This window comes from Neodiprion virginianus, chromosome 1 (assembly GCF_021901495.1).
Source record: "Neodiprion virginianus isolate iyNeoVirg1 chromosome 1, iyNeoVirg1.1, whole genome shotgun sequence".
In the NCBI taxonomy this organism is placed as follows: domain Eukaryota; kingdom Metazoa; phylum Arthropoda; class Insecta; order Hymenoptera; family Diprionidae; genus Neodiprion; species Neodiprion virginianus.
Window position 1 is genome coordinate 34,632,553 of NC_060877.1, and position 19,323 is coordinate 34,651,875.

Here is a 19,323-nt window from a genome sequence, read left to right on the forward strand (position 1 = left end):
TATATATGTATAACGCAGCTCTAAACGGCACTCTAGAAGCACCTCCATGATTGTACAGTTTCTTTGAGACATTTTCGTTTCACATTATTTATATATGTATATATACATGTACATATCATCGCTTTTGCAAGCAATTGCTCGTGTTTCATTGTTTCCCGCGTAAAGATTTGAAACATGTTAGGTATATTCATATTAATTTTACATTTTCTTTCTCTTTCCCGTACCCGTCCCGCAAAATTTCTCTAGACCTGACTTCAGGTAATTACACTATGTATATGTATACATATATATATATATACCATTAATTGACTTATATTTTATCATTAATATATGCTTCGTGAATATCCCAAGCTAGCCGAAGGACGTCGCGGATTTTATTATGCTCTTTATGAACCGCTTTCTCTTTCTCTCTCTACACATATGAATATACGCAACTACACAAGGAATAAAAAAATCTACTCGACACATCCCGCAAGTCTGTCTATATATATATATATATAATTATATAACTCTTGTTGTAAAACTCCGAATTATAACGAGAATTATACAATAACATAGAATTATCAATCGCGAACATTATCATACATGGAAAGTGCTTGTACCGCCTTATACACGTAACAATTATTTGAACCCAGCCGATAAAACGATCTCTTAATGTTTTTGTTGTTCTTTTTTTTTTTTTCTTCCTATACATCTTCTTATTTTTCACTTAATTTGATTTGAAAAATTCGTTGTCCCGCGAACTACCGCTCTGTTATTTTACCTTTATTCCCGTGACGTCACTCGGTCAGCCGATAATAAACCGCGATTGTAACAGTCCTTCATCTATACAAGTAATAATAATAATAATAACAATAATAATAATAATGTATCGTAGCTACACCTACTTAACTGCGTGTTTTTATACATGCCTAGATATAATCGTCATCATTCTCAACGTCTAGATTTCACAACTGTATTGTATACATTACCTAAGTAATAAAGATAAAAAAAAAATTAATAATAGTGATAATAATAATAGTAATACCAATAGCAATAATAATATTAATATTATATCTCGTACGTATAAGCGACGCCTTATCTGATCTGTAAACTTATAAAATCGTGTAACATATAAATCCGGTAAGTTATTTCCGTCACTTACTGTAATTTATTTAAACAATTCTTCACAAAAAGATTTAGCAGTTTGACGAGTTTCAATTGCTGAAGTTGTAAATTCGAAAAGTTGAATTTCAAACGATTTTAAATCTGTCAGCCTGTTATTCGCTAAAACAGAAAGTAAACGATGGAACGTAAAAACACAAAAAGGTGTGTGTGGAAATGTGTTTCAAACCTTGTTCTCTTGAAAAAATTCACACGCTCTTCCTCTACACGCTACGTGAGTAATTGAGGCAGTAGATTTTATTTTTTAATTTTATTATTCTACTATGGACTTTTTTTTTCACTTCTGTTCAATAAATAACATCACGCTACGTTTAACTGCGACGAAATTTAAGCGATGTAAATACTTGCTAAAGTTGTAACACTATAGCCAAGGCAAATACTCTGGTTTGTAAAATGTAAAATTTGGGTTCGCAAAGAGAGGCTGGAAAAGTAGGTTAACCGTGCAAATATACGTTTCTGCGCATGTAAATTGGGGTGTTAAAAAAAAAAAAAAAAAAAAAAACGTGTTTATCTGCATCATTTATTTTTTATTTTTAACGTTACGCTTGTGCAAATTTTCATTCCCACTGCTGAACTGACAGATAATTTCTGAACTTAATAGTGTTTCCGAATGCATCTATCGGGATCTCTGTATTGATCTAGGTTTTTTTTTTTTTTTTGGAAATTTTGGAACATACAATCGACTTGATGAACAAAAAGTCCCAGAAATTATGAAATGTTTTTCTAAATCACCCGAATGTACATACATGCAAAACGATTTGCTGAATGTAGAAGCTGGGGAGAGTTGAAAAATAGTGTACGAGGAGGGAAAAATGGAAAATCTTCCAAAGTGTATAATACATTCCCCAAAAACGACCGTAAAACTGTACAATAGTATTTTTATCCTTTTTCCTCTTCTTCGATATTTAATCCCTATGAATATAAATAAACCTACGGGCCAAGTTCAACTGCAACGTATTAGTATATAATGTATGAAAATTATATGAAATTGCATGTTAAACTGCAAATTTAACTGACTGAGATTGGCATAAAGTTGACGTAAGTATTTATGACTCTAGATTGTAATTAAGAACAGCAGAGCGTTGTATGAAATTATAGTATCTGCTCTATTTTGGGTATCCTGTAAGTGTACAAGGAATGTCTCTTGAAACGGTATCCGCGTATTGTTTATTCTTGTCCTTTGGTTTTGGTTCTAAGTATATCCTAAACTGTGTTCTAAAATTCTGTGACTCTCCTGAAATTTCTATTGCCAAAATTTCTTAAAAGTAAAGTGAATTAATTGCCAGTATCCAAAAGGTGTTCAAGCAGAAGAATCCTGGTAGCAAATAAAGACTTCTCATTACACAAAAGTGGTAAATAAAACGGCATTGCAATGGGAACAAAAACATGCCCCATTAAAAAACGCAATTCGTTTCAAGAGACGATCCCATTACGCATCGTGTCCACGACTATTTCTTTCTCTCTTCTCGTTCTTCTCCAACATGTTGAAAGTCAAATATATAATATAATAAGTTACAAATTTGAGAAGAAACGATCGCCTATGTATAATATAACTCTATCAACGATTCAAGTCTTGATAAATTGCCTCTTTAGAATCCGGGCGGGTGACCGCGTCTTCCGCATTATGCAGGGATCAGCTATCGTCGCCGGAAACGTGGTACTCCTCGCTCTCTCTGTGGACCAGGACGTGGACGACGGTCGCCTCGGATTGCTGTCGAAGAAGCGGCGGCCTGCTCGGCGGCGCTGTGCTTTCCGGGCTTGGTTCGGTCACCAGGATGCTCACGTCACTTCCGTCGGCGATCGGGAGCGGAACCGGTTCCGGAACCGGACGTCGCCTCAGGCTCCCGCAGCGTCTGTTGAACGCCTCCTTGATGTCCCGCTGGAGCATGTTCAAGGATAGAGCCGTTCCACTCGGACGTAAGGAACCGCGTTTCGACGTCGGCGGACTCAGGACATCTTCGTCGGCGTAGGTCTCGACGGCGTCCTGACGACCTAACATCGCCCCTGACGATCTGCGGGAATCGACAAGTTTTTATGCGAATTGGAAATCCGGTTTCATTGTCTAATTTCTAATTCGTCCAGTACGGTTTTACAATTGGTCTAATCGGGATGTTCTAGGATTTATTGGGTATAATTTACGGATGATGAAAGCATTTTTCAACGAACAGTCGTCATAGCTGGATGATCATTTAGTGCCACCTTTCAACAACATGCATGTTTTTGTTTTTTTCTTGCAAAGGAATTCTGCATCCCAATTTATCGAGATCAGGTTCTCCGAATGATTTCATCAAAGCGATTCCGATTATTGTCGGACATTTTTTCGGTAATATGTTATATCGAAATTCTATAATTTTCTGTCCGGAACAATCGCTCGAATTACTTCGATTGTGAAACCTGCATCGGATTAGGCGAATTTCTCTGCGGAATATCTCTGCTACGATTTTTCGCGACAATGGTGGGGTTTTATACGGAATTTTCCGCCGAGCGTGGGATAGCTGATAAGCGAGTGTGATCTGTGACACTAATCCGGAAAAAAGTTTTTGTATTCGGAGGCTGGAAGATCCCAAGTTCATCAACTTGCCGCTTGAGTATAATCCCGCTAGTAACATATAGTGGCGCGTTCGTAAATTGAATAAAAATCCGAGTGCAAAAGCTAAGCTCCATAGATCTCCCGAAACGTCGTTTGAAGATAAAGAAGAAAATATAGAACAAGCTCTTCATTGTAGGTGAGATACCAGCGTATCATGTGTAAGAAAATTACGATTAGAGGGGAAAAGAAAACAGGGAGGATCTATGGCTCGGGTGAAAGCTCCTGCCTTAGAAACGAAATATGAAACCTCGTGTGTATACAATAGAAGTTCTTTTATACGAGTAGCCACAGCACTGATGGGTGATGTTACGATACACATTAAACGATACGATATTTCGTACATGGATGTGTAAACGGGATTATGTTACATGGGAGAGAATTATTAACAGATCAGGATATAATATACTCTATACTCGTACAGCGGGAACTCACTATGTATCTTAAAAGGCTTCTAATCTAATTGTAAGTATATGGAATACGCTAATAAATAATCTATGTATGTTTTCAGTACGATAAACGGCGGTTACTCAACTAGTCGTAACGCGAGTAAGCCACCAAAAAAACATATATACCTATGTAATATGTATGTATTCTCGTTTATATGTATTTTGTACCGTTTACCTATTTATTGCCTTGCCTTCGGCAGTTTGAAACGAAGAAAATTTAATATCATTAATTAATACACAAGCCAATAATAGAAAAGAAAATTCAATAATAAATCATACAGCTCACGCGTATTATTAATTTGCTACAATGGTCGCAAAACAGTCTCATTTCCCACCTGCGTAGATCACCTTGCCGAAATTATTTTCTGCAAATCTTATTATCGTATCAATTACACGTGCAGGCGTACAGTTGTAACAAAAGAAATGAAACAAATAATTAATTAATTTCTCATCATTTTTAAATTACCTTTTGAGTAAGAATATTGAAGAGAGAAAGAAAAAGACGAATCTACCCTCAGAGGTGAAGGTTATAAAGATTTTCGACATAATCGGTACAACTCAATAAAGAATTTCGATAAAGAATCGCATCGAACGTTGACAGAGAAAATTTTTTTGCCACAAATCAGATTTATTTTTCCAGAAAGTACTGAAAGAGTTGACCTCATTGAAATGTACGAATTGCCAAACCAAACGGAAGAATGCAGGCATAAAATCGCGATAACCGGGGGAAAATGGATCGGAACAAATCTTAGAGTACATGTACAGGTATTCGCATACAAGGTAAGTACCGCGGGAAGATATAATAAGGATAAAAAAAAATCCTGAAGAATGGATATAAATTATTGAAAAAAAAAAAAAATAAAAATAAAAACAAATCTCGGTAACGCTATATCTACGGATACGAGTGGAGAAGATTGTTCACCAGCCGGAGGTTGGACGTCGAGGATCGGGGGATGAGACTGACCTGACGGTGCCGTGGGAGTCGGATCCCGAGCTGGACGCTGCCGAGGGTTGCTCGGTGGTGGGCGAGGGGCGGGACACGGTCAGGGCAGGGGGCTGCAGGTCGTCGTGGGTCCCGGCGGCGCCGGAGAGTAGCAGCAGCGGTAAATTCGGGAATAACCAGGCAGAGGCGGTCCCGAGTTCGCTGAGATCGCTGGCGTCGCTGGCCCGAGAGGACTTGCGGCTGCTGGCCCGGCTGCCCCGGTGCACGTGCAGCAGGGCCGACAGCTTCCCGCCCCATCCACCCCCGCCCCTACCTTCGCTTCCTCCGCCGCCCGGACTCGAGGTTTGGGTCTGAGAGTCGACCTCGTGGGCGATGCGTTCTCGCTCCTTCTTCATCCTGCGGGGGGTTCGACACCACAGGGAGGAGTCAGTTTCGGTTTCACTTTTACAATTAGTGTTGATAGTTCGTTTTCACATTTTCATAGAATAGCGTCGGAATTGACCCGTCAACCACGGATTTTTAGTTATATTATTATGGGGGTATTGTGGGGATGAATCCTGTTTAATCGTAGTTAGTATTTTACGTCAAACGGAGCTTGATGGTGCAGTCAAAATGGCAGTCTGAATTAAAAAATAGTCGCGGGGTACGTGGCTGCGTTTTTGTTCATAGGGAATTTCTACCATCGGGAAATCGTATCTGAAGTCATTTTTCAGCTGCGATATAGCCCAAGTTTTGAGGAAACAACAAAATATTACATTTTTTGCATTTTCTTTGGAAACTGCTGTCGGTAGGTGAAATATGACTCGACGATCGCGTAGAGCGGAAAATTCTACATCGAATTGTGTCCTCATCCGTCGGAAACTGAGTCGGATTAACAAATTAAGAAGAAAAAAAGGAATTCTACTTATGGACGGCATCTGAGGAATTTTTGTGAAATAATTTCTTATTTCTCAATAATTAATCTTAATCCGATTCCGTTTCCGACGTATGAGGACGTAATTGGATATAGAATTGTCCGAGGAAAACGCAAAAAACGACACATTTATGCAGCGCAAAAATGACTAGATTTGAGCTCCTGAGGGTCGAAAACCCCTGTAAACAAAAATACTGCCATATCCTACGAACATTTTTTATTCAGACCTATTTTGACTGGAACATTGAAAGATTTAGTATAAAATGTCGGAGAAACGACGGCTACCTGACGTATTCCCGGAATGTGTTTTGTATCAGCCTGGCCGCCTTGTCTTGGCGCTTCCAAATCCTGGTGGAAGACACAATCTCGAGTTCCTTCCTAGTCGGGAACTGTTTTTTGAACTTGACGTCCATCTGCTCCTGTAACTTTCTGAAATCCTCGGATTCCTCAACGTGTCCAAGAACGTGCTTGACGAGAGCATGTAGGATGTCCAGACAATGGATCTTGTTACCCTTCGCAATGGGAAGATTAAAGCTTACCAACGCAACAACGTTGGGCTTTGATATTCCCAGCGGCGGGTCAAGACTCGCGATAAAATCGCTCAGCTGCGAGAACCGGATGAACTGGGTCGCGTGCGGATCGTACCTGTGCGGGATGATAAAATTGAGGGTAAATCGATACGCGTCAAAAACAATCCTTCGAACCAACGTCCGTCATCACTCACTTTGACCACCTGATGTAAAACATCTCCAAGTCATCCTCGACTATCCCGATCTCCTCCTCCTGATGCGCTTGATTGAAATTCTCAAGTATTATCGCGATGTACATGTTTATCACGATCATGTAGCTAATGATGATGAACGAGGTGAAGTACGTTATAGCCAGGAGGGGATAACCGCAGTCGCCGTTTGACTGCCGGCTATTAGGCGTTGGATCGCAGTCCGGTGGTTGGACCATCAGAGACTCGAGGACGTCATTCCATCCAGCCGAAGTCATCAGTCGAAACAGCAGCTGCATGCTTCGTCCAAAAGTCTCGAAATTTACCTTTTATTGTGGGAAAGAAAAATTCGTGTAAACAGGAAGGAAAATCACTGACGTTGAATTCGCGTGTTGGACGTATCGTACAATGGAAACAAGGATAACACTCACCATGTCATCAAGAGCGCCCTGTTTCCTTACGTGACCAAAAACGGACATGCCGATGATCGCGTATATGAACGTAATCAGGGCCAGAAGGGCGCCGATGTTGAACAACGCCGGCAAACTGACGACCAACGCGAAAAGTAGCTTTCTTATTCCCTTGGCAGCTTTAATGAGCCTTAAGATCCTTCCGATTCTGAACACCCTCACGACTCGCAGGAGCGTCGGGGACACGGGAAAGTCCATCATGATATCTTCCATTAGAATGCCGAGAATCGAGGCCAACACTAACAAAAAGTCAAACAGGTTCCAGGGTACCGTGAAATAATGATATCGAAGCCCGATTATCTTAACGATAGCTTCGAGCCCGAAGACTGTTGTGAAAAATGCGTTCGATACTTCGAGGATGAAAAAGACGGCGTGCGGTTGGCTGTAGTGCTCGATTCCCATCGTCAGCATATTCAGAAATATCAATACGAAAATTGCTATTTCAAATCTGCAAAAGAAACAAATAAAAAAACGTGTCTTCAACGCTCTTCGCAACTACCTGTACGCCTATATACCACAAAAATTGATCCTCCTGTGTGTTTTGCGAATGGGTAGGGTATTAGTGTCGCTGTTTTGTTTCGGTGTAGAGTTGGAGCGCTGGTAATTTGCCCCAGAAATGTGTAAGCAGTGTACAACAATGGTTGTAATTACCTTCTAGAGTTGGACAGGTCGTAGAACATGGCGAGAAATTGATTCATCGGTCGCTTAATCACTTTCTGCGGCTTTTTGCGGCCGAGCTTTTTCATGGCAGTGTAGTAGTGCTTCTGACTCTCGGTCAGAAACATTTCTAGCACTCCACCTTCGTACTGAAAAATGAAAAATGGGAAAATAATTTAATACGCCCTTCTCGAGCTGCCGCGCGTTGCGTTGCTTCTGCATACGGAGAAGACGTGTTTTTATGACCGTATTAAAGCTCCTCGTTAATCTTGATCTGTGTGTACAAGCACGCGGTTCTATCGTTCAACGTTCACCTTTGATGACCGCCCTTATCAAGAATCTCCGATTTCATCCTGTTACACCCCGTACACTTTAGAAACGTGAGATTTTTTCACACCCTTATATTGCTTAGAGTCCAGTTCACCTTGGTGACATTTTTTTAAATACTTTACCTTTGCAGATGTCTGTGATTTGATATTTTGGCGGAAAAAAAAATCCGGCAAGGACATTTGTCACGAATTTTCAAGCTTCTCTAATAAGCTCTGTAATTTTTCCAACAAATCTTATGATTTCTTTGCCTTTCTCAACGTCATTATCTTGTTCTCTACACATGTTTCTGAACTGTTCTGCAAATTTTGTAAATTTTACGCAGATATTATTACTATCGTGAGTTTCCGTACGTTGAAAGCTGACCTATACTATGTTTCAAGACCTATTGAAGGTAGAGAAAAATTCACGAGAGATAGAAATTTACAAGAAAGAAACCAGACAAAGATTTGAGAGAAATGTAGTGGTTTTCAAAAAACTGAATTTAACATTCCGGAAGGTTAATCTCACAGAATGCGGGACCCGTCTTGAAGGAAAAACAATGTTCTTTCAGTGTAATTCGACAGAAAAATCGGTGAAAAAAATTTTAAGAGCAAAAATTGAGCAGTGCAACAGGTTGACTGACGTAAGCCTCACGAATTTTTCGATATCAGCGATTGTCACAGGCAAAGAAAAGAATCTTGGTAGGGACTCTCATTAAGAGACGTAACTTTGAATGATAAACCGGTGCTTTGGATGCCGTTTGATAGTGGCGAAACGTTAACAGAGAAAAGACGCAGTGAAGAAGTAAAGCCGACGGCCGTGAAGAGGAAGGTGCAGAGTGTTGGATCTCGTGTTTCCCGGCGGTCTCACCTTCTTTTTGAGCATGTTGAAGTTGTCTATAATAACTCCGATGAACAGATTGAGCGTGAAGAACGAACCGCATACGATAAAAATGACAAAATAAAGATACGCGTACAAATTTGCCTCCCTCTGAGGCTGGAGATCGACGCCTCGGGCGTCAACTGCGTCTTCCATCACTTCCATCCACCCTTCGAAGGTCGCGACTTGAAACAGAGCCAAGTAGGCGATGCCCACGTGGTCGAATGTGATCTTACTATTCTCCCAGGAATAGTTAAGATTGAGGCAGTCTTGTTTCGTATTTACTAACTGAAACCCAAATTCACAAATCATATCTGTTTTCTAATCGCTTACAAGATAAGTCTACCAGTTATTGACCCTGTCCCAATCATTGACCTTTTTCGGTCGTATCCGTTCGATCGTTAATTCTGAGATTACCAGAAAATAAATCCGCAATGTCTAACCATCTAGCAACTGGTTTTAGTCGTCGAGAAATTCACAATTTGTGTCGTAAGTTTGTAATTTTGTAAAATAAAAGGATCAATAACCGGTCCAGTTACCTTAGTTTCACCGCAGGAGTGTAACATAAAAACATAACATACTCACCGATAAATTCTGCAGTAGCTCTCCGTTATCGTCGATGCACTTGAAGAATTTACCGCCAAAAAATTGCACCCCCATTATGGAGAAAATGAGCCAGAACACGAGACAGACGAGGAGCACGTTGAAAATACTAGGTATGGCGTACATCAACGCGTTCACTACGATCTGAGGGATGGAGAAGAGAACATGTCAGGCTTACAGATGAGCCGTTCAGAGCCCCGAGGTCTGATATTTTTCATCGATACGTCGGCACCGTGATACAGGTATATGTATAGGTATCCGGACACAACAAACACGTACCCTCATGCCTTGCCATCTTGAGATTGCTCTCAACGGCCTGAGTGCCCTGAGAGTCCTCAGCGAGCGCAGCACTTTCAGATTCTCATTCTCCTCTATCAAAAGGCTAAAGATGGACACCTGTCAAAGGGTAAACTGTCATTGTACGTCCGTTAATACTGGCCTACGTCATCGAGCACAGCATCGCTTCATATGCACCCACAAATAAACATAACACCCTGTACGAAACATTCCTCGTAAATTAATCTGCAACGCAAGATCCACGAATGAACCTTCCGCGATATCTCGCTGGGAAAATCTCGCGTTTTTTTTTTTTTTTTTTTTGTACGTGAATTTCGATGATAGTTTACACAATACCTAATTCTAATCTATTCTATTCTAATAAGATCGAAAAATCAATGCTTTTGCGTCGAATGATAGAAATTTACGTTCGCAACTTGGCGAAAAACAGCAGCACGTAAAATTTTTCGAGCGAGTTATCTGGGTAGTAGTGAAATTGCAATGAAAGATATTCAACGCATGCGTAACGCAAAATTGAATGTAAAATAAGAACAGCGGTATGACAGTGATGACGCCTACGGATAAAACGTATATAACTCACGTACCTGGGTCCATGAGGCGACACATAAAACATAGAAAAAAACACGGAAACAACATTCAAAGAATTACCACACTCAACAATGCCATATAATATCCTGAACCGAACAGACTTAACCATGTGATCGTTAAGCAATATGTAAGACGTAACGGTATAAGATGATGAAAGATACACAGGTATAATGTGATGTAACAAATATGTACGTACAATTACTAGAAAAACGCATGCCACAGCGATATGCGGTTTTTAATTAAGAGGTTCTTCTCTTTCTTTTTGTCGAACGAAGGATTCCTTTACTTACGAAAACGATGATGAAATCCAATATTGTCCAGAAGCTTGTGAAGTATTTACAAAATCCAAGGGCGAGCCACTTCAGGAGCATCTCTATACTGAACAGAGCGCAGAATCCCAAATTCGTCCAGTAGAGTATCTTTTTCAAAAAGGGATTATCGTCAAGGTATATATCCTCGAAGCAGAGCGTTATGGAAGATGCGAATATCAGAACCAGGACCATCCATTCGAACGCCGGAGTGTCGACCACCGACAAAACTGCGGTACGAACTTTGACCCATTTTCTACCGAGGTCCGTGGCGATGCAACGATCGATACAGGAACATCTGTACAAACAATCAATCATCACCAACCACTTGTTTCGGACTCGGACCTCGTGGCGATAAAACCGCACGGCTGCGGCTTACGGTCGAGAACAACGGTCCTCGGTATTAAAACGAAGAAACCGGCGATACTTACTTCTGATAACAGTGCTGGGGAAAACAATCCTGCGGTGTCTTTGGCTGTTTGTTTCTTCCAAAGCCGGGAAAGGATCCCATACCGTCGACGTACCTTCCCTTGCTGTCCCTCCTGCCCCCGACCGTCAATTCGTCGACGTAGCTGACGAGAGCGTGCCAGGGTCTTTTCTCGGGTGGATCGTCCATTCTAATGGGTTCCTTCTCGGGCAGCATGGCGACTTCCTCGTCAGGTTTGCTCGAGTCCTTAAGGACCTCGAGCTCTATGCTTTCCTCGGGATTCGCCTTTTCTTCAATTTTTTTATTCTCTCTGACGGTCTCCTGGCTGCTCTGACTGTAGGTCGTTACCGTCGCTTGACGGTAGAGGGGGTCGTAGGTGAATACCGGCTGGTTGAGGCTCTCCTGGTAGGACCGGTTGTAGATGTTTTCCTTCGGCAGACTGAGCACCGTCTCCTGTATCGCGTACTTTTCCTTGTCCGATTTGTCCATAACCTCCCGAACGATTTGCTCGAGTCTTGTGTTCTTCTCGTTCTCGGAATTCTCCCTGCGGTATTTCTTCTTCCTAACGATCGATCTTATGCGATCGAACGATCTCGCGAGTTTCGAGTCCTCCCCGACCTCCTCCTTCTTCTGCTTCAGCTCCTCGGAGTTAAAACTGTTGAGCAACAACGCCAAGAAGAGATTGAGGACCATGAAATTTCCCATCACCAACGCCGGGAGGAATATCGCGAAGCAGGTCTCGGGTCCCTCGTCCTTTTCCGCCCTCATGCAGTCCCAGAGGGGTTCGATCCACTCCCCGCACAGGATCCTGAATATCATCATGAACGAGTGAAAGAAGTCGTTGAAATTCCACCGCGGCACCGGGTCGGGGTAAAACTTGTCCAGGGTGTAGTCCTTGCTGAAGAGCTGCATGCCGATCACCGCGAATATGTATATCACGATGACGAGCACGAAGGTCAGGTTACCCAGGGCCCCGATGGTAGATATGATGATACTCAGCAGCACTTTCATCGTGGTCCAAGACTGCGCGAGCTTGAGTACCCTCAGCAACCGGAGGCCCCTTATCACGGAGAGTCCGTCGACCAGCTCGAAGGTCAGATCGATTAGAGAGGCCGAGACGATTATCAGGTCGAATATGTTCCAACCGTTGTTGAAGAAATCCTTGCTGAGAGCGAGCAGCTTGAGAAAACACTCGAACGTGAATATGCTGGTGAACACCTTGTTGCCGATGTTCAACGCCTGCCGGATGCTCTCGCTCATCCCGTGGTGCTCCATTGCAAGAAACCCGGTGTTCAAAACGATGCACAACGTGATGGTCAGCTCAAACAGCGGGTCTCTCACCACCTGACGATGAAATTACGTCGATGTCTGATTATCTCGCGCCAAGCGATCGCGGACGATGTTGGAGTTAATCGAAAAGCGATTTGACCGTAGGAACGTATCGCGTCTTGAGGGGTGAAAGAAATTGATCAAAAGACACGGAGGTGATCGGGATCGTCTAGAGACGGTGATACAACCTTCGATGGACGGGTGATAGAACGTGGAGAGCGAATAACTGTTCGAGAATACGTGAAATAAAAGGATACGAGTTGTTGGCTGGTGGAGGGCGTGTGTATGGGTGGAGGTCAAACGGACGGTTATGTACGAGTAGAATGAAATAGAGGAGAAGAAAGAGGGGGACGAACGGGGGTGAGTAACTTTATAGCTACCTTATAAAGGCAATTCTGAAACCTGAGCCACCCGTCGTAGTCGACACAGCACTGGATACACTTGTCGCAATTTCTATCTGGAAGATCATCTGCGAAACAGTCATAAAATTTCATTTATATTCGATTCGCAGCATTGAATTCATATAACATATTGCCAGCGACAGCTGGTGTACAATATTTTTTTATTTTTTTTTTTATCGAATCAGCGGTTCCTTCTCAAACCCTGAGTGAACTGGCGACAAAATTCATCGAACCCCAATCAGCCGAACCAATTGGAACGTCCGCAGTGGTAAAATCGACGGTTAGACGCGGCGCTCGGATTACTCGGCTTTACATCCAACGCTGCCGAACACATCCTAAAGTTCATCCAATCCGGTGCATGCGTCATTTGTCGGATGACAAGCGTTGTTCGTATCAACCGGAGCGCATCCGTGAAAGCTTTTATGTGAAACAAGCAATGCTCGCTCCGAAGTTTTGGTGAAATTAACCACGAAAGCAGCCATGCGGTACGTGCATAAAAGCAGCCTGTTACCGATTCAAGGGGATATTGTATTGTCCACGGATTTCATGCCAGTTAAGAACTCAGCATTTGAGGAGTGAGACCGAAGTTGATCGATTCGCTTGAATTTCATCACACCCAGAATTTGTCGTAATTGACGTGCGAATAAATTGTTAAAAATCGCAGATCTAAACGAAGAAAGTTCAGTTTTGATTTACTTGATAGTGAATTTTTTTTTTTTTTTTGTTCTTTTCTCAATCTCATGTTAAAAAATTACAGAACACACAATTCAATTAGCCTGCGATATGAAATTATAAAATTATACCACTGATACAATTTTTTAATTTGAAATTCCAGAGTCTCGAATTTTTCTTTCCATACGTTACAGAGATACCGTAAAAGTTTTTATTAAATTCAGTTTCACGGACATTGGCCAAGAATTGTCCGAGTATTTCTCCGAGCGATCTTTCGACTTCTCCACTCCGTCAACTCACCTAAAACTACGATATGCGACAAGTAATCCGGGGGCAGAGTGTACATGTTGTGTTTCTTCGTTTTGATACCGTTGCACTTGAGGACCCGGATTTCCCGGTTCGTCGTCCTGACGGCGACGGTGACGGGAGGAGCGGCTGACGTTTGTCTCTCCTGCTGCTCGTTTACTTCCAGGCGACGCTGTTCGAGGGCGAGGCGTTCCTGCCGGTCGCCCCGATGCTCCCTCCGCTCGTGTTCCTCGGCGGAAGTGACGTCGTCGCCGTCGTGATCGCCCTCGTGATCGTCGACGACCCCGGAGTCGTCCAGGGACGACTGCTGGTTGCTGTTGCTGCTCGCCTGTCGCGAGTGCAACATTCCTCGGTGCGGCGCGAGCCGGTGGACTATCCCAGGGTCCACGGCTCGCGTCGCGGCGACGACCTGCAGCGGGAGATGAGACGGACGAACACTCGAGTGCCGAGGACTCGGACTCGGGCTCGGTGTCACTGACCTGACGGAAAAACGCCATTTGATGCGGTGTTCCAGGGGGACTTTTCAACCGAAGCTCGCGGGTAATTCGTTAGGGAAGGGTTACCGACGTTGAGAATGTTTTTTCAGAGACACGGTACTCGGAGAAAAATTTTTCTTAAGCCACACCCGGAAGCGTGACTCTTCGATCATGGGAAGTACTTTGGTTTCATTCGATTGGAAAAACTTATTTACTCGTTCCCCGTTAAAAAAAATTTTTATAACAGATTAATAGTAATTTTATTAAACTCAATAGGGGTTCAATGATTTTGTGAAATAACTTCGTAAAACGGTGTCAAAGAATTGACGTTATGTGTGTGAAATTTTCATACTTTATGTAAATTAATCGATAAAGTTCTGTTCAATCTGACAAGATTGTTTATTGCAGCTAGCTTTGAGAAAGTATCAGATGTATGATATTTCTTTGCATTAAATGAAGTTGTTTCATGTTAAATGAAAGTACTCAAATTACTTTGTAAAGCCGAAGAGTCACGGGCAGTGAATTGAAAAACAAAAAAATTTAGGCTTCGTTCGTGAAATTTTGGAAAATCAATCTTACAATCCACGATGGCATTTTTTCAGTCAATTCAACATCCGTTATAGAAATTGATCAACCAACATTTCGCAATCTATAAAATAATATTCCAGTAGAGTTACAATGCGAATAATTTGAACGACCGTTTAATAAGTAGAAAATAATTGAATTCAATCGCTTAGTTGAGCCGACTTAATCGAGTAAATGACATCACTTGCCACTCAGATTTTTTTGCCACATGTTGTGCAAATCCTCTGAAGCCCGCTCAACTTTAAACTCAACAAAATGGGGAAAATTTTGACCTGCAATTATGCCCCGACCTTGCGGGACGATTAAGAACGCTAAAAATTAGCATATTAAATTTTCGCCGAACAGAGCTCGGCACAGCTGTACGTGCGCAGTTTCGCTACCGCGGAATAGGATGGTGTGTATAATATACAATACATGTGTGCCTATAGCTAAGAGTGATATTTATGGAGGATATGTGTTGCGCGTTGGTTTGGAGAGAGTTAAACCGCGGAAACGGGTGCGAGCTATAGAAGCATGGAGCTGCTGCAGGGACGGATTCCGGTTTGCATTATAATTCATAAGCCCGCCTTAAATCATATTTGGCCCGTAAACTGAAACTTACTAATGAATTCGCGGTAGGTCTCAACTTTGAAAATCTACGAGTAAGCTCTAACTCCCAACTCTATTAACCCTGCATTCGAATCAATTATGCAGAACGGCAGTATGCATTTCTGCAACGTTAAACTTTGGCGGATAATAAACGAGCAAAAATCATGCGGCATTGAAAAAACAACATTTTCGCCCATTGCGGATGATTTTTTTTTTATTTTTTTTTTTTTTTACACGTAATAATGAAAGTTTCTATTCTCTGGGGCAAACAGAGAAAGCAATCACGAACCTGCTACGGGTGCCGCCGTTTTTTTCCTGACCAGCTGAACTCCGGCCGCGTTTTCTTCTACGGGTTTTCTTCCTCGTGTAGCTGCTCAGCAGAACACCTTTACGTGCGTCAATTTTCTTCTGTTTATCCTTGGTGAGGGTCTTGATGTTGATCTTTGTCGGGTCGAAACTAAACGTCGAGTCCTCACGGTGGTCGGTAAGATCCTTTCTCCGTTCCTGGGACGGAATAGAAGAGTATAACGACGATCCAAAATTCTGCTCATTAACGATGGACGATACGATAAAGCCCCGCCTAATTTCTCATCCAAACTTGCAGTTCGTATAACTTTGAATTTCCTTCCGAGCGGGATTATAATTACAATTTGCGCCCATTATCGCAAACTTCTCAGCGAAAAGGATCGGATCGGATAACTTATGCAGCGGGTCGCGGAGGAAAAGCAGAAACACGAGTGGCGAAATGGATGGTTGAAGAAAATTGGGGAATACCAGAGAAAATCCGAAAACCCGCTGACGTCGATGCTTCAGCCGATAGCTGCTGATTCGTTCACCAATTTCGTACACCTATCGGTAAAACACGCGACCCGCGTTTCTACGCGCTAGATATTTTCTTCTCCTGCGAATTATTGCGTGTCCGCGCAGACGAAAAGTGGCAAAATGGTCGTGACTACGAGGACTTAAAGCCTGCTAGCTGTACTTTCGCGAGAAGGACACTTTCCGGACAAGATACAAGCCTGGTAAGCACGAAGACGTTGGATACACGTCGCTTCCAGATCCATACCTTGCATCGTTTTCCACCTGATGTCGAAAAATCGACGTCGACACCAGTTTTAGAAAACTTTTCTTTCCTTTAAAAATTATTCGTCCGATAATCCTGCAGTCACGGATACAGGCGAGGTTCAATTTCGGAAAACCCGAATCAGATTTATTATCATCGGTGTGATGATTTTTTCATCGTACCTAGCTAGCTTCGTTTCAATGTAAAACAGCGATCGGTGTAACCTAATTCCTATTTTCTCCTACTTATCGAACTTTGACACATTGTAATTTAAATTTCCACAGCAACGTATTTTCGCCCTTTAAAATGTCAACCCTTCCATCTTCCGCGGCTTTGAGCAGCAGTTTTGACATATCGATTAACCGCAATTTCATCTATATCTGCAGGTCGCATCAAGCGCGTGGGAGATTCTACTTTGAATCGATGAAAAATTTCGCGATTCACAGAGATCTGGTAACAGTGTGTCAGTGTGTCATTGTAATTGTCGTTTTAATCGTAGATTAATTTCATCTCGGGTAATTCACACGACCTTGGGATTACAGGGCGAAACATATGTCTATAAATATCCATTCAATGTTATTACGATGATGTTTTAATGCCAGCACTCACCTCGTTCGTGATTTCGGCTTCCTCTTCGTAGCTCAACGCCACGACGGCAAGCATCAGGTTGATGAGGTAAAACGAACCGAAGAACACGACCACCGTGAAGAACGAGACGCTGATAGGTCCGCACGCCGACAATACCTGTTTTTATTTGTGTTCATGTTTTGCTTTTTTATTTCAATCCATTCCCAAAACGCATTTATAGATTTCAAACCAAGCGATAAATGAAAATATTATATGCATACAATTTGTATGTATCGTGACTTACGGACATGTAACATGAAAATTCACTCCCTCAACCATCGCGAAATAACAACAACACGTAAATCAGCTTTTCAATGTATCAATTCGGTCTATTCTATCATTGATATCAAACCTTGTTGTAGACATCCTCCCAGTAGTCGAGAGTTATCAGTTGAAAGGTGGTGAGCATCGACCACAGAAAGTTGTCAAAATTCGTATATCCATGATTAGGATTTGGGCCGACGCACAGGCACGTGTAGCTCTCGTTGCAGTGTCTAAAATTACAACGTTAAAATAATTTGCTACCACTTCCTGATAGCGGGAAAAAGACGTGAAAAGAAATTGTAGAGGAAAAAAAACCATCTCTTGAAAATTATTATCACAGAAGGTGGGTAATTTTTCTTTCCGGCTTGTTCGAGACTCAGCTCTCTTACACCTAATCCATCAACTTACGAGGGCATCGCCTCGCGGTGCGTCAGAGCTCGAGGAGAGTGGCGCATCAATTTATACAGTTAGTACATACAAGTATGTAGTATAATGTGTATATAGGGAGAAAGTTTGACTCGAGGACTAATTAAATCTAAAGCTAACCTGGCACCAGTTACGTTGCCGCAAATGATGGGCTCTTCGGCTTCATTGAAGGCCCAATTGGACGAGTTCCAGTTCCACCTGTTGGCGATAGAAGAAGAAGCTCTTTAGTTCTTGCCGAAGAGCTGCGAAGCCAAGGGTTAATATTATTTGCGACACTTCAGTCGGTCGGGGTCTAGCGGTTTTTTTATTCTTATTCCTTTTCTTTTTCTTATGCGCGATACTGAATTGCTTATTGTTCGAATACACCCGGAAATTCGTACAATATTTTCCAGCATATCACAGTTGTGTACTTTTGGTCAAATCTAAGTTATCAACTACCCTCAGAACTTATCAAGTTTACCTTTTTGTCGCCCGATTCGTTTCGTTCAAGAATATTATAGGCGGCAACCGCTACAAGTTTACTTTCAAATTGGAGTTCACAGAGTTTCAAGAGTGAATAATTCATGACCGAGCAGAAAGTGTAAGAGAAGAAAAAACTGCGCTCTATCAAAGGTCGTTGAATCTTTCTCGATCCACGATACAAAACTTTGAGGATGTAAGAGTGACCTTGACTCGGGAAGAATATGCTTTAGATTGCTAAAAGAATCTGTCACGTAAATTCGACACCCCATGTTTGAAGCAGATAGCGAGACTGCGAATGCGTGGGGAAAAAGATGCATTTCTCGCATGCTGTCAACGCGATCGAAATCAATTTGACAGGAAAATCCGGAGAATCGATTGTTCAAAAAATGATTGCACGAAATTTCAGAGTGTCTACTCTGTATCGTTCGCGAGATTAACGTCCGTATAAATATGCCTAGAGAGTGGAGGAGTCAATTTGCGAAAGACGCCGTAGTCGTCGTCCTGCATTTACGACAGCTCGCGCGAATTTTACTGTCATAAAAAGTAATGGATAAGCGGTGGGACTGGGATAATATCGTGTAACGTGTCTCGGCACGAGGGATCAGAGTCTAGGCGATAAACTTCCTTGTTTAAGCGCGAAGAAGTGGGGCTGCTCTGTAAAGTGTAAGAAAATTACGGGCCATAAGATACGAATGATCGGATACCGCCAATTGCCAAAGTGGTGAACATTTCACTCCTGCATCAGCTGCGGTGTCACGAAACCGCGGGGTGTAAAATCCGGAAATTCGTACTTGTATCGATAAATTGAATCG

At 42.2% G+C, this 19,323-nt stretch overlaps 1 protein-coding gene across 5 annotated transcripts in view; it reads right to left on the bottom strand.

Moving 5' to 3' along the window:
- Positions 1–620: 620 nt before the first annotated feature.
- LOC124297219 (sodium channel protein 60E-like) overlaps positions 621–19,323 on the bottom strand; it is a 75,494-nt gene continuing 56,791 nt past the window's right edge. For 4 of the 5 annotated variants that reach the window (XM_046748028.1, XM_046748018.1, XM_046748001.1 and 1 more), the window contains 17 exons: positions 18,170–18,247; positions 17,712–17,853; positions 17,342–17,476; positions 15,959–16,173; positions 14,015–14,499; positions 13,022–13,110; positions 11,317–12,656; positions 10,868–11,183; positions 9,972–10,088; positions 9,675–9,836; positions 9,081–9,377; positions 7,896–8,050; positions 7,206–7,692; positions 6,781–7,100; positions 6,342–6,701; positions 5,165–5,539; positions 621–3,176 (listed from right to left, as the gene is read on the bottom strand). In XM_046748028.1, the coding sequence (XP_046603984.1) occupies positions 2,798–3,176; positions 5,165–5,539; positions 6,342–6,701; positions 6,781–7,100; positions 7,206–7,692; positions 7,896–8,050; positions 9,081–9,377; positions 9,675–9,836; positions 9,972–10,088; positions 10,868–11,183; positions 11,317–12,656; positions 13,022–13,110; positions 14,015–14,499; positions 15,959–16,173; positions 17,342–17,476; positions 17,712–17,853; positions 18,170–18,247 (5,452 nt within the window). In that variant the 3' untranslated portion in view covers positions 621–2,797. Of the gene's footprint in view, positions 4,392–5,164; positions 5,540–6,341; positions 6,702–6,780; positions 7,101–7,205; positions 7,693–7,895; positions 8,051–9,080; positions 9,378–9,674; positions 9,837–9,971; positions 10,089–10,867; positions 11,184–11,316; positions 12,657–13,021; positions 13,111–14,014; positions 14,500–15,958; positions 16,174–17,341; positions 17,477–17,711; positions 17,854–18,169; positions 18,248–19,323 lie in introns of all 5 variants that reach the window. The other variant, XM_046748039.1, reaches the window with a different exon arrangement.